This window comes from Cryptomeria japonica, unplaced genomic scaffold (genome assembly GCF_030272615.1).
Source record: "Cryptomeria japonica unplaced genomic scaffold, Sugi_1.0 HiC_scaffold_182, whole genome shotgun sequence".
NCBI classification, from domain to species: Eukaryota; Viridiplantae; Streptophyta; class Pinopsida; order Cupressales; family Cupressaceae; genus Cryptomeria; species Cryptomeria japonica.
Genome location: NW_026729004.1, coordinates 26,712 through 41,659, shown reverse-complemented (window position 1 = coordinate 41,659; position 14,948 = coordinate 26,712). Strand labels below are relative to the sequence as shown.

General features: G+C 34.1%; 1 protein-coding gene across 1 annotated transcript; it reads right to left on the bottom strand.

Moving 5' to 3' along the window:
- Positions 1-687: 687 nt before the first annotated feature.
- LOC131057724 (putative germin-like protein 2-3) lies at positions 688-1,372 on the bottom strand. The gene is made up of 2 exons (XM_057991885.1): positions 1,315-1,372; positions 688-1,220 (listed from the first exon to the last, which is right to left on the bottom strand). Exons 1-2 carry the CDS (start codon positions 1,370-1,372, stop codon positions 688-690), a joined length of 591 nt encoding a protein of 196 aa, XP_057847868.1.
- Between the last annotated feature and the right edge of the window lie 13,576 nt (positions 1,373-14,948).

Here is a 14,948-nt window from a genome sequence, read left to right as displayed (position 1 = left end):
TATCCCCGATCAAATATTGCGATATTGGATGCAATGGATATTCTAGTTCTACGGATTTTCTTGGAATTTAGACATAATGAAACCGTGTTGCATTCCATCGAAGGTATACTACATTTATTAGAGCAATCATTCTTATCTTGAGGAGAGTCCCTAACCTTCTGGAATGACTTCTTTGATGGGGAGTCTTGAAGCATTGGATGATTGTGAGGGTGATTTGAAGAACAACTACTAATTATATTTCCCAATAACTATTTCCTACTTCCAAACCATTCACCTTTTATGTCAGAGCTAAAATGAGGTTAAGACTATGTTAAAGAACACCCTTGACAGATTGGCATGCAAGAATTATAGTGTTACTCATTCTATCCAAGTCAAGCACTTTGTTTGTTGTTGTTCCTGCAATATTTATGTTAAAGAATATATTGTTAACATGTTGCAAATGAATGTATACCTAATACAAGGATGCTCTTGTATAAAATATTCATAAATGCCTTCAGATGCTTCAAATTAATCCTTCATCTTTGGAATATGCGGAGGATATAGTCATGTTCAAAACAGATGCTATGAATAGCAGAAGAGGACGGCAATAACTCTAGAAAGATTGTTTTATTGAACGGCAAGGAAAAAGAATTTGGGAAAGACTTGGTCCCCTCTTGATTGTTTTGTTTGATAGAACACAGCAAATTCTTATGCGAATTTCTTCTGAATGTAATCCACAACTTCCTGTGTGATGCGGAAGGCCTTGGCCAATACGGAATCTGGGAGAGGAGGATCCGCTGCAAACAGAGAGTTGGCGATTGTCTGAACTCCCGGAAGCTGGCTGCTCAATGCAGATATGGCCACCGCATTTTCATGCCCCACATTCTGCTGGAAATGCACAAGTGCCTTTGGAAACACAAACACATCTCCCTTCTCCAACGTTTTGCTGAAAAACTTGTTGTTGGTGTCAATGAAACCCACAAGAAGCTGGCCTTCCAGTAAAACAAGAACTTCGGTGGCTCTTGGGTGTGTGTGAGGAGGATTTATTCCACCCACTGCGTAGTCGATGCGGACCAACGATATTCCCAACGTATTGAGGCCTGGTATCTGTTTAACGTTCGCCATCGTTACGTTGGAGCCCACATCATTGTCGGTGTTCCCTGCCTGCCCAAGTCCCCGGAAGAAGAAGTCGTCTGCTGAAACTTGCATTGGGTCTTTGCAAACGAACCCGTTCACCAAAACTGTTTAAAGCAAAATCAAATCAATCTATTACTAACTCGACTCGTCTAATAAGCAAATCATTACCATTGTTTATGTATAAAGTTTTTTACTCACCTTTGCTTTCCTCATCTGCAACGCAGAAATCTTGCAAGGGATCGGAATCCCCTGCCATGACCCTGTCGCTGTAACAACATATCAACAGAAAAAGTCCCAGTGTGAAGTAAATCATTCGGTTAGCCATTATAATAGAAACGCAGATAGTACAAGAGCTCAGAAGGATATGAATGTGTGTTACAAGCCCATTACAAGCTTTATATAGCCCAAACCTTATGACTAATTCATCTTCACTCCGTATATTAAATCACCAATCCTTGTAATATTATAATAATATACTTCCAGAGTTGTTGCTCTTTTCGATACGTCAGAGTAAGTCTTGCTGCAGCATATGGCTATCTCACCTGCTACCGCAGATGTATTCTCACCATTCTTTCATTATCGTTGAAATTTTCTATCTTCTGCTGCATATGCTTATCTGAAGATCAGCTTACCTCCTGCCTTAGACGTATTCTTCCTCATATTCTCGCCACCGCCATTAATTTAGTAATGTGGAAACGATTAGACTTTATTGGAGCGATGGCCTTCTTCAAAGGAACTAATATATACATTTTTCTCAGCCGTCTCAGAATTGGTAAAAGAGGAAATTTTCTTGGATGTTGACACAAACACCGTCCATGCATGCTTTATATTGCGTCTTTCTTGAAAACCTTTTTACGCTCGGGTAGGATAATCTCAGTTTTATTATAAAAATATATGTGTTATATTCGTGAGCCTTTAAAACAAAGAATAGTTCTAAATTATCATTAATATTTTTGGTTTATAATATTAAGGATTCATGTTAATTATAGAGTTTGGTTGCAAGAGAATTTAAATAAATAAATAAGAGAATGGGTTGTTTTGTGATTGAAAGGATGAACTTGGTGTACAAGGCAAATTCATCGTGGCATGCGCATGTATATGTTACATACTCAACGTCATAGGACTCATGCTAGACGAGGTGAGAAAAGGAATAAGATGAGCGGGCGTTATGACACTCATTTCGCACAACGTAAAACAAGAATGATAAGGTGATCGAGATTTGGAACCCTTATGCAACATGTCTCAAGGGAGGAACTCCTGAAGGCAACATTCCCTCTAATTCCTAATTGGTAGTGAACCGGTCGGCCCTCTATGGCGTGACCTAACACCTATAGCTAAGTAAACCCTAACTAAGCTAAATTATATATAAATTTAACAAATTTTAACTAATTACCAATGATATATAAAGAGATTAAATGCGCCAAACGAATAAATGATAATTTTCTATTAAATATTTTTAATAAGTAAATATACTGTTTGTTTTAACTAAATATTAGCCACAACGATAGTTTATTCTTCTGAAGAGTCCAACTCAACTAAATTAAAACGAAATAAAGAGTGAATTTTCTCAATCCTAAGCTGATATTTTACTTTCTTTTAAAACCAAATTTTTGAAATAAAAGTATACTACACTTTGATTTCAGATTTAATTTAATTAATTACCATTCACTATCAATTAGATAAATTAAATTATTTCACTTGACTAATTAATTTGAGAGGCCACATCACATTTAAACGATTACAAGACATGTTAAATCCTAAAACCTAGCACACCAACTCCACCTAAGGTTTTTCATTTCCTAAAGTTATATTAAATTAAATTCTCTTAAAAGAATTAATTATCATGCTAAACCCGCTTAATGGGCCTTAACCGATATGGTAACACTAGAAACCCAAACTCAAGTTTGCTGTGTGTGTGTGTTTACAAAGGTAAATATACTTTGTATAAAATATATATTTTTAAATAGGTGAACATACACATCTAATTACAAATAACTATTTTTAATTTTAAACCAAAGTTTAAGTAGAGCAAGTTTTTTTATTTTGTAGGATAACAAAGAGAACAATATTTGCGTGATAAACATCCCCTTCACTTTATTAACTAAAAATATTAAGAAAAGTGCATGAAAATTTCACACTCTTAAAGCTAATTTAATCCACTATTACTAATAACTTTAATTTGTTCATTAAGTATCAATAACTTTTAAATGTATGAAATGCAAATTATCACAAGCGCTAAGTTATTTCTTAAACAAACTCAGCCCTTAAACAATATGTATATTTTTTAGAAAAGTAAAATATAATCGCTTCTAAACACAACAACATCATCATTTATCAACTTGATATACACAACATTGCAAGGGACCCATTTGATAAAATTTTTAACAACTTACTCCAACCCATTTAAAAAATGTAATAAAAATTCTAACCCAAACGTGAGAATGAATATTTTCATTCCAATGTCAAGGTAGCACCCCATTTGATTCCACAAAAAATCTTACAAAACACAATTTTTAAACAAGCCAATGGAGAGCTCACCTTCCAACATTTGGGCTTTCTCACAACCAACCCCCAAGCTAAGAGGCCCATGAGAAACTTGATTTCCCAATATAAATACTCCACGCAGATGTAAAATCCATTAAGGGAGTCCAACACCATATAATTCACATCCCTTCTAAATTATATCGAACCATTTTTCCACAGATTTTCCAAAAGAATCAAGGATACTCATACCCAAGAAATCTCCTTCTCAACGAGAAAAAATCGTTCCCTTGGAGGTTCCACATATCCCTCACCCTACACATGAGTTTCTCTGATCAACTTGGGAGAGCCTAAACCCTCACACACGTGTCATATACATAAGAAAAGACATAGAAAGATGAAATTTAAAAATCAAATCAAAAGCCTCCACTAACATATTTACAACAAAATGGAATATAGCATTCTAAAGATTGAATCATATCAAAATATTTCCTTAATAGATGAGGAGGGTTTGATAGAAATTTCTCAAAGACTCTTTTGAGTCCTTCCACAAGGCCTCCCAAAAAATCCCAAAAAGAAAGATGCAAAAAATAAAATAATAAGCCATACAAAGACTCTTAGAATGGTATATACAATATGTGTCATATGGCCTCCCCTCCCCTGGTCAGGAGGTACCACATTGATCTCATTCACCTCCTCTAACCCCTTCTCACCAAAACCTAAGGGTATGTGGATATCACAAATGCTCCTACGTGTGAGAGCATTGGGATGAGAGGAATAATATTGTATACTCTTCCCCAATAGGATCCTTTGGATCCACTCATATGTGTGAGGCATGCGGAAGCACCATTCACAAAATTGTTGGAGTGGATTTGAAAGTGGTAATTTACTTACTGTCACCCGCAAGTTAGACTTTCGACACCTTTTTTCTAAGAGACTTGGACAAGATCAAATGATGGCAAAATCCCACGGACTAATTCCCAAAAAGGTATCCAACTCATAAGTGTTTCTTTATGGGCCTAAATACACTCAAAAATAGATGAAACCGACACTTTAAAATCATTCAAAAAAATGCTCAACATAACACCTATTTTTTCTATAAGGATGCCACTGGGCGCAGATACTAACTTACTCATATATAAAAACAAAATAAAAATATATTTAAAAAAAAAAATACATCACATTACAACAATTGCTAAAATCAAAGACCTTAGTCCCTATCATTAACTAAGGTCAAGGCTTCACTAAGAATTTAAAATGAATAGGATTTTCTTAGGAAACTCCAATTTCTATTAGCTATGAAAATTTCCTACACACTCAAAGAAAATAAATAAATTTCCAATATAGGTTGAAATAAAATGCACACATAATCATACATTTGATAAAAGAATAATTCTTCACTACCAACATAGTCCAATACAACATCGTACTATAACTTGATTATATTTTAATGTTTATTAACGAAATCTGACATTGATTTGTAATATAAAAAGTGTAGATAAAATTTGTTTTTGATTGGATAAGGTGGGAAGAGGGTCCCACAACCAAAGTTAGAATACTAGAATAAAGAAGTTCAATAACAAACAAGTTACTCCGCCGACACAACCGCAAAACTACCAAAATAACAAACCACGAAAAAATATTTAGACTTCATATTATGGAGGCTCATAAGAGCATTTGACTCTTTCATGACCAATTTTTGTCTTTGTTTATAGCTCTCTCAAGCAGTACCCTCGTTGCTTCTTTTCACCTTCCATATTTAGTTTGATTTCTTTTTTCTTTTTGCCTTTTTTGTTCCATCCTTGACTTATGCCTATTGCGATAGTCAGTCAAAAAGATCGAGAAGTCATAGAAAAAATCCATTAGGTCCTTAATGATAGTAAGAAAATGAAAAAAATGAGTCCCCAAATTGAGAAACTCTATCGCCTAATAAATTTATTTTCTCTTTCAGTCTACCTTGTTTTACCTCCATCTCCTAAGTGTTTCAGTATGGGTCTATGTACACTTATAAATAGATGAAACAAACACTTGAAAGTCATTCAAAAACCTACTCAGTGTGAAATCTATCTTTCCATAAGGATGCCGCTGGACGCAAATGCTAAATTACTCAAATATCAAAATAAAATAAAACTATATTTAAAACACAAAATACATCACATTACAACAATTACTAAAATCAGAGACCTTAGTCCCTATCATTAACTAAGGTCAAGGCTTCACTAGGAATTGAAAATGACTAGGATTCTCTTAGGGAACTCCAATTTATATTAGCTATGAAAATTTCCTACACGCTCAAATAAAAAAATTAATTATTTCCAATATAACTTGAAATAAGATACACACATAATCATACATTTGATAACAATTTAATTAAAGATATGAGGTTTCCACAATTCATTTGATAAAAATAAACTCGTAAACAATTTAATTCTTCACTACCAACATAGTCCAATGCAACATCATACTATGACCTGACTATATTTTAATGTTTTTTAACCACATCTAACATTGATTTGTAATATTAAAAGTGTACAAAAAATTTGTTTTTGATTAGATAAGGTGGGAAGAGGGTCCCATGCCCAAAGTTAGAATATTAAAATAGAGAAGCTCAATAACAAACAAGTTATTGCACCAACACAACCCCAACACTACCGAAATAACAAACCACGAAAAACTATGTAGACTTCATATTATGGAGGCTCATAAGAGCATCAAACTCTTTCATGACCAATTTTAGTCTTGAATTCTAGTTCTCTCAAGTAGCACCCTCTTTGCCTCTTTTCACCTTCCATATTTGGTTCAATTTCTTTTTTCTTTGTGCCTTTTTTGTTCCACCCTAGACTTATGCCTATTGCGATACTCAGCCAAATAGGTCGAGAAGTCATAGAATAAATCCATTAGGTCCTTAATGATAGCAAGAAAATGGAAAATTGAGTCCCCAAATTGAGAATCTCTATTGCCCAATAAATTTGTTTTCTCTTTCAGTCTACCTTGTTTTACCTCCATCTCATAGTCATCGTTATCCTCCTCTTCACCATGCTTAACACTCTTGTTTCTTTGTGAAGTTTAAATAAGCGGGGTGGGATCTGGTGCTATGGAAGCCAAGCTGGTTTCCAAGTCCTCCTCCTCCACGATGATAAGATACTATGATTTGGAGACGTCTTTAAGGGATAGGTCCAAAGTGAAATATTTTGTAGGTAGGTCAAATACTTGACCTTTTCTTTCCTCAACTGAGTACAATATCACTTTCAAAGTGTTAGTTATCATATATGTGTCATCGTTTTAGTTTCAAATTTCTTTGTCTTGGATATTAATTACCACAATTAATGTCGATCTCCTCTTCTTACTCTCCTTCATTACCCTTTCATTTTTTAGATTTGCCTTTTCTATTTTTTCGATTTTTAATGTGTTTTTCTTTTTTATCTTTACTTCTTTCCGCAGTTTCAAATTGGTATCCCAAGAGAGATTGTAATTCTACATGCAGTCTACTGTTAACATTATCTTCTTTTGACACAATTTTTAGCTCTTTATCTCTAGGGCATTCCCTTTTTTATCTTTCTCGATATGGGAATTGCCCTTTTGGGAATTTTTAGGGAGATTGAATGCTTATGTGGAAGCAATTCCAAAACCACTAGAAATTCTAAGGGGTTTCTTGGTAATTTTGAGGGCTCTTGAAGCCATCTTTCACTTTGATCTCTTTGATACCAAAATTAGGCTAGATTAGAGCATAGGAGAGGTTCTATGCAAATAGATTTGGTGAAGGTAGTATATTAAGCCTTGATGTAGGCTAGGGATGTCCTGATATTTATGGTTTCTCTTAACCTTTCACCCCTAGCAACTGATTACAGTATCCTTTTCTATCATCTTGTAAGTTACAATAGAACTCATCCCATCCATTTTCACTTCCCTCAGGTTCTTAGAGAATGTGAACTTCTTTGAAAGAAGTAGATTGTGGCCGTTCTACATGGCCATGAATTAATTTGAAACCCCTCCAACTTCACAAATCCTTCGCATGTTGTTCTTCTTCAGAAGCTCATAGGTTGATCAACTCTAATATTTTCTCATATCGATTTCCGTAATTTTTTATACCCACAAATCTTTTGGAAAAGTTGGACTTTCTCAAAAAAGGAAGAAGCGACACGATTAGATTACTATTAACATATTTCGAGCTTTGCCATCTTTAGTAGGATTATAATCATTGGAGGAAAACTAAGCCCAATAAGGTAATAAATATTTTGAATCTTACAACTTTAATAATCTCATCCCTTTAGTCCATTCCTTTTTGTGAATTAAAAAGTGATAGCATCCATGATCAGAGATTTTAAAACTTCAAATATGCTACATGCACTTTTATGCCAACTAGACATTTGGGATATTTCAATGACCATGCGAATCCACAGTCAAGATTTACATTCAACTTTAATCGTTCTTCATTTTATAACAGTTCTAATATTATTTCAAATGAACAAAGGTAGCTATCAAAATCCAAACCAAGTGCTCCTTTCTAGAAGCATAAACCCGACAGGGTGCTACTTCTAATAAATTTGATAATTTAATAATTCACAATATAGATGAATTTCATGTTTATAAAGTCAAAGCATCAATTAACCCACTATAATCACATGGAAATCAAAATACCTAATTAACTATCAAAATTTTTGTCCTCATCATATGCATATATAAAAATCAAACTGCTCTACAGATGCACTCCACATTTGACATATTCTAATAACATCATCATGTGTTAATACTAATAACTTTAAAAACTTATACAGCCCTAGAATTCAATCATGGTCCAATAATGCCAATATCGAAGCCACCAAAGGGTGGGCCTCACAACTAGTAGTTTCGATTCTTGATCCGAATTCAGTCATAGCCGACTACTTAAATTCATGTAATTCAAATAATTTTTTTGATATTCGTAAATATCAGATAACTTAATAATTAAAGAAAGTTTAATCAGCAAACTAAAAAACTAAATTTTAATATATATTTTATTAATTTTTAAAGGATGAAACTACTCATTGTTATTTGACAATAGGCAAGACCGAATTTATATAGACTACCTCTCCATTCCTTTTGAAAAAAGGTAAAAACATGCATCTTATAAAAAGTTCTATTTTTCTCCAAGAAATCTCTCAAATTACCTTTTCTCTATGAGTTATTTTTCCCTAAAATTCGGTTGTTCAACTCTATCCAAATAAATTATGTACCTCACAACTATCTCATGTGAATCCTCTAAATCACCATTCCAATTCCCCAATTTTAGAATCTGCATTAGGCGATTGTGATAGTTATGAAACTACTTTTTTCTACCTCCAAAAGAGCCATCATCCTCTAGCTCCCTCGGTGGGAGGTCTTTAAATTTTGATTAATGCGAATCAATCAAACTAAATGGAGTTACTTAGAGACATCAGAATCCAACTTTTTACAAATATCGTGAGAGTAGCGTGAAAAGATTAAGAGTAGCGTGTGAGATATTGAGAGAGAAAGAGAGAGCCAAGAGAGAGCAGGCCAAATAAAAGAAAGGTTCATAAAGAGAGTGGGGAATGAAAAAATACTGATGATTCATTTAGATTCATCTCGAAACATTGCAACTGCCCTATAAAGCCAAAAAGTTGAATTTTGTTTAGAAATGCTTGCATATTTTTTTTTGTAGGATGCTATCCTGATGTGCAAATGTCCGTGTGAAAAAGTCGTATCTAGATAATATACGTTCAAAAATTTTGGGAGAAAAGAAAATATAGGACTAATGCAAAGGTGACATAAACCAATGTCCATGAGAAATGCGGCCTGAGCACCTTGGTAAAGAAGAAGGCTTATGTAAGTACTAAAATGAGCCTACAAAAATATTAAGCGAATGGACACCAAAGTACACACAAAACGTAGGTGAAGTTGCGAATGTATGCGATTTACGACATTACAGCCTAAAAATTTAATTATTCCTTAACATCAAATAATTCAATAATTAAAAATAACTTTTAACAAAAAAACAATTTTCCCCCTTTTGATTTCAATAAAGCATACATGTACAAATTATTATTAACAATAGACAAAACCTAGTTTCTATAGCATGCTTCACCATTTCTTTTAAAATAAATACAAGCAATGATGGATCTTATAGAATTTTCTCTTTTTCTCCTATGAATCTTTCAAATTACCTCTTACCTATAAGTACTTTTCCCTTAAAATCAAGTTGTTCAATGCTATCTATATCAATTATGCACCACACAAATATGTCATGCGAGGCCTCTAGATCAGCCTTGCGAATTCCAATTTTGTAATCTACATGATACAATTGTACAACAAGTGTGAAACTAGGCTTGTTTACCTCTAACAGAGCCCCAAATTTTTTTAGCTCCATTTGTGTGCCCCATAGGTTCTTGTTGTTGTGAATCAATCCAACCAATTGACTTGAACCCTAGAGAAAACATGGGAATTTTAACTATTAGTAACTATTAGCACGTTGTTTCCCATCCCAAAGCCATCTCCTTTATCCTCTCCTCTTGACACATGGCATGGTTGTCAATTTAAACCTCCTTGTGTGAAAGCTACCTTCTAATCGCATGGTTTCCAGGTCCACCTCTACGATATCTCCCATCTAATCCATATTGTCATTCATTAAATTCTACATGAATATGTACTCCTTTGTCAACCATGCACCTCTCATAGTCTAGGATATATCTACTCTACATCAAGATGTTCAAGATTATTCTCAAATCAATAACAATACTCTTTCATAGTGAAATTTAGTTGACAATGTTCCACCTTAATCCAAAGAATTTAGAAAGAAAATGTTGCAACACTTTATTTGTGGAAAAGTACGTAATAATTTGTGAAACCTAACAAATATCTGTCAACTATAACCTTAACATGTGCATCCATTGTGAGACACTCAAATAACATTAAGAGTTTAAAATCACATCAGATTTTTAGAAATATGCGTAGCTTGTGATCACTAGATCTTGCCTAAACCCAGTATGCCATCCACTCAAATTGTTGATTGAGGAGCTCCCATAAAACTCTTATATAATTAGTAGTAATTTTAAAACTTCATTGCTAAAAAGTTTATCTTTGATCATTGAATTGAATGTGAATTAAGAATAGTTGAAATATAAATACATCTGAGAGAAACACATATTTAATTGGTTCTCCACCAGTTCAATTGAAATGATATATAAGACTCTATGATTTTTCTAGCAGACCATTCACATAGTAATGAGATATCTTGCAACGGTCAAGATAGAATGCAGCACCACAATCTTGAAGAATGTAAAATCCTATCAAGTCTACCTCAATATAGGTGTTCAAATGAATGGATTTGGCATGATTGTTCTTTGTGAATTCGATACTAGAAAAAATTGGTATGCTCGTATTACCACCAACTTTTATAGGTCTATGTTATTGATTTCATAGAGTCCAATTGTTCAACCCACACATTCAAACATCTGCATGCCTCATGCTAGAAAATTTATCAATGAGATGACTAGTTGCACTCGAAATAATTCTATCACATTGAGATCCAAATAAATAAAGGTGGGTTCTACCAACTTCCCCTTAAAGTGTATTCATTAGAAATATATAAATTTCATGGGCTAATGATAGAGAAAGAAACAATCAACACTGGAGATGACGGTCAGAAGGGCCTCCCATTCATTGTTGTATCAAGGGTTTGTTGCCTTGTTGATATTCACATATCCCCCTACTATTACATACCGACATACACATGAGGCACAATGCATATGTAGTAATCAAAAAATGAGAATAGAACTGATTACATACAATGTGGATTCAAAATAATTAACTTTTCATTCCAAGTATACCAAATTTCTCTTGCTTGCATGCAATATCAATTGGAAATAATTGAATATTTCATTGCAAGTGTTACCAAAGAGCTCCTACTCTTCAATGCAAGACTTGGTTGGTAATTTGTGTTGTAATCAGTTATACTCAACTGTTAAAATAAGAATTTGTTTTTTTCCAAAGATCTCCAATTAAATTCTAGCAATCTACTTCACATAAATTTTTTTGCATTCACAGATTCGATCATTTGAGCCAAATTCAAAAATAGATTAGAAATTATGATTTGTCTTTCTTTGTTAATCTATCACTGTACAGCTACACATTTCTTTATTTACAAGTTTCAATTTGTGAAGGGTAAGGTTCACAGATTACATCTTCGTTGTGGTATTAGAATATGCCATTTCCAATCATGTGCAAATTGTTAAAGTTTCATTCTAACTACCAATCTCTATATCTAGGTTGCAAACACCACAATTTACAACATATCATTTACTTTTAACCATTGTTCATGTAACCGCTAAGCATGTCGGGGCTGCTATGTGCGATTAATAAAATTTTAGAAAATTGATATTAGACCAGACTTAAACCAAATCCTAAAAAAGTGAATTTGTTCTGTACGTATCAAATAAAAAGTACAGGCATAAAGCTTCATGGTGACATTAACTGCAATATATTTCTTCCCCAAAATATATTTTAAAAATAATATATAATTAACTCCCTTTTTTTTTTTTTTTTTTTCCTACTTTACATATCTTATTGAAAGTGACATACCTGGTAGATCAACATTCGTTGCAATTCGCAGGTCCTCTAAAAATAGGACTCCAAAATCTTGTCACATTAGAAAGGTTGAAGTGGCTGTACTGAAATAATGCTTCTCATATCTACTTTCATCTGAATTTTCTCAGTTGGCTTTGCAAAAATTGAGCCAAGTCTTAGGAATTTGATAAGTCTAGCATGGGAGATGCTTGCATACTTGTGAGCTGCAAACAATTAGGAAAATGAATGTGTGAGCCTCATTTGCCAAAACTGGGAAATTATGGCTATACTCCTTTTATTTGATTATGTAAATTGGTAACAAAGATTCTCAAAATGAACAGATATTAATTCATGCATCAATGCCATTTAGATTCATTCTCATGATTTAGAAAAAATCTCAATCCCTCGCAACAAAAGGAAAAGGAACCTAAGTTCCTAGCTCTTCCTTAAAGATAACAACTAGGCCTTTTCTTATTCCTAATGTCATTGGCATTGGTTAATGTTATGATCTTGTTTCCTCCATTTTGATATTTAACTTAATTTACGGGATGGTATAATTCAACATGCCACGGAAACCAATATTTATTTAAGTACAAAATATTGCATATTATGTTGATATAAATGTGGTACTACTGAAGCCAACATTGATATGAAGGAATTTTTTTTTGGTTCTATCTTCATATTTCACTTCTCTTGAAATTGTGTACATTCTCTCATAAATACCAACAATGCTATCCTCGCACCCTTTTATGTTCCATGCAATAATGTGATTCCTCTAAATCCACAAGACCAATAGTGCCACAAAGAGTATAATGATTCTTGTGGCTCATGTAACTATTTGGTGGTCCTTGAGGTGTTATTTACCTTCCGAATGGGCTTCGGGCAGTTCCCTCTGTGTATCGGTCTTGAAACACATGATGTTTTTGGTCTGCTTGTTTGGTTTCTTGCGAGTTGGGCTGTTTTGGAGTGCTGTTTTTTTCGGGTCCGTGGGATTCTCTGTGGAAGGTTCCCTTCTATTGAGGGGGAGATGGATGTAGTTGGAGTTGACTTGTCTCCTATTGAGGTGGAGTATGATGTTTCTGGTGTTTCCTGGAAGTGTCGTTGGGGTGTTGATGGGGCCCCTCTTCTTGGCTGTAAGGATGTTGATGCCGATGTTCTTGCTGACTCTTGTGTGTCTCCTATAGAGGTGGAGAGTTGGTTGTTGGGAAATTTTCTCTCAGTATGGCATATTTTAAAGCATATGGTTTTTGGAGCCATGATAAAACCCACGGTGGTTGAGGGAGCTCAGAAAAACCCCATGTTTTTTGTTTCTTGTAGGGACAGGTTGGATGCTAGCAGTTTTCAAGGGCCAAGTTTGGCCAATGTTGGTTTTTGGTTAGCATTGGTCTTTGTGGCTTTATGTGGTCCTACGAATCTATTACAAGTTGAGGGAGCCTAGGAAAACGCTTCTAGTTGGCCGAGGGTGCCAGAAAAACCCTCGTTCTCCGTTTTTTGAGATGTTTTGTTTGTTGTTTTCGAGCTTATGGTTGTGCCATCCTGTTTTGTGATGCTCATATTTTGATTGGTGGATGCACGTAAGTCCAGAAGGTTTCAGGTCCTTTTTAAAACCTGTTGTCCACTGTCAGGTAGTCTGGTCCATTTCTCAATGCAAACCCTCTGTTTGTAAAGGGGTTTGGGGCCCCTTCAAAACTTGTTTTATCCTAATAAAAAAATGCTGAAAAGGTGAGGTGCTTAGTCCATTATCATCTCAGAAGTTTTACAAGCCAAATGCTTAATGACCTTTCAAATACATTTTGGACCTTTTCTAGAACGCTCACAATTCACTAGCTTGCATTATAAGGAAGACTCGCTTAATCCACATGCTTGACTATTGCAAAAATCATCTTCTACATGTCACCAATATGAGAATAGATGTTTCAATGAAATTATTTATTTGGACATGACCTGAACGGGTATATGTATAATTACAAGTGCGTGATTAAGTTGCATCTAGAGGAATTAAAACACATCTAACACACAATAACTAAAGTAATATCCATCTAAGATCTCTCCAGACTGTTCATCTTTTTGTCTTGTATGGGGCTCATCTAGTTGTAGAGAAAATTATTTACACATCCCCATCTTCTGTAGATCAAGTTCATATGTAGGCGAACCAGTCAAGCATGATGAAGATTTCGAATATTGGTCTTAATAATAGCAACTTTATATGTTTTCATTCATTATCCTTGTTTATCTTCATTTCCTCTACTATTATAAAGTGCTTGTCAAATCATATTGTTTGGAGTATGCGAAATATATTATGTAGCCAAGGATATGATATTATAATGTATATTATTCAATGCATATGCCAACATGTGGTACACATACCTTAAATTAGTTATAATTGGTCATAAGCTATATTAGATAATTAGGAGGCCTAGATGAATTTAGTGGTTTACACCTCAGTTATATTGCTAGGAGTTCTAGATATAGGACACGATTGTCATTGCAAAGACATGTGTTGAATACGACATTGCATTTGGAGTCCCTTGGAGATATAGTATGTAGCGAATTCTTCCATAAGGAATATTATAAACTGTTATCGGACCTCAAGGCATTATTCTATTTTTGTATATCAATTAAGAAGGTCAACATGTGAAGCTCATATCTCTCTCGATTTGACAAAAGAAAATTATAATTCATAGAGGCTTTCAATCAAGAACTTGTCCAGTCTATTACAATATTGATTTTTAGCATATTTGAGGTAGCTATTGTGAACTTAGGGGTTCCACAAAATTCACTCTTAGTGTTGC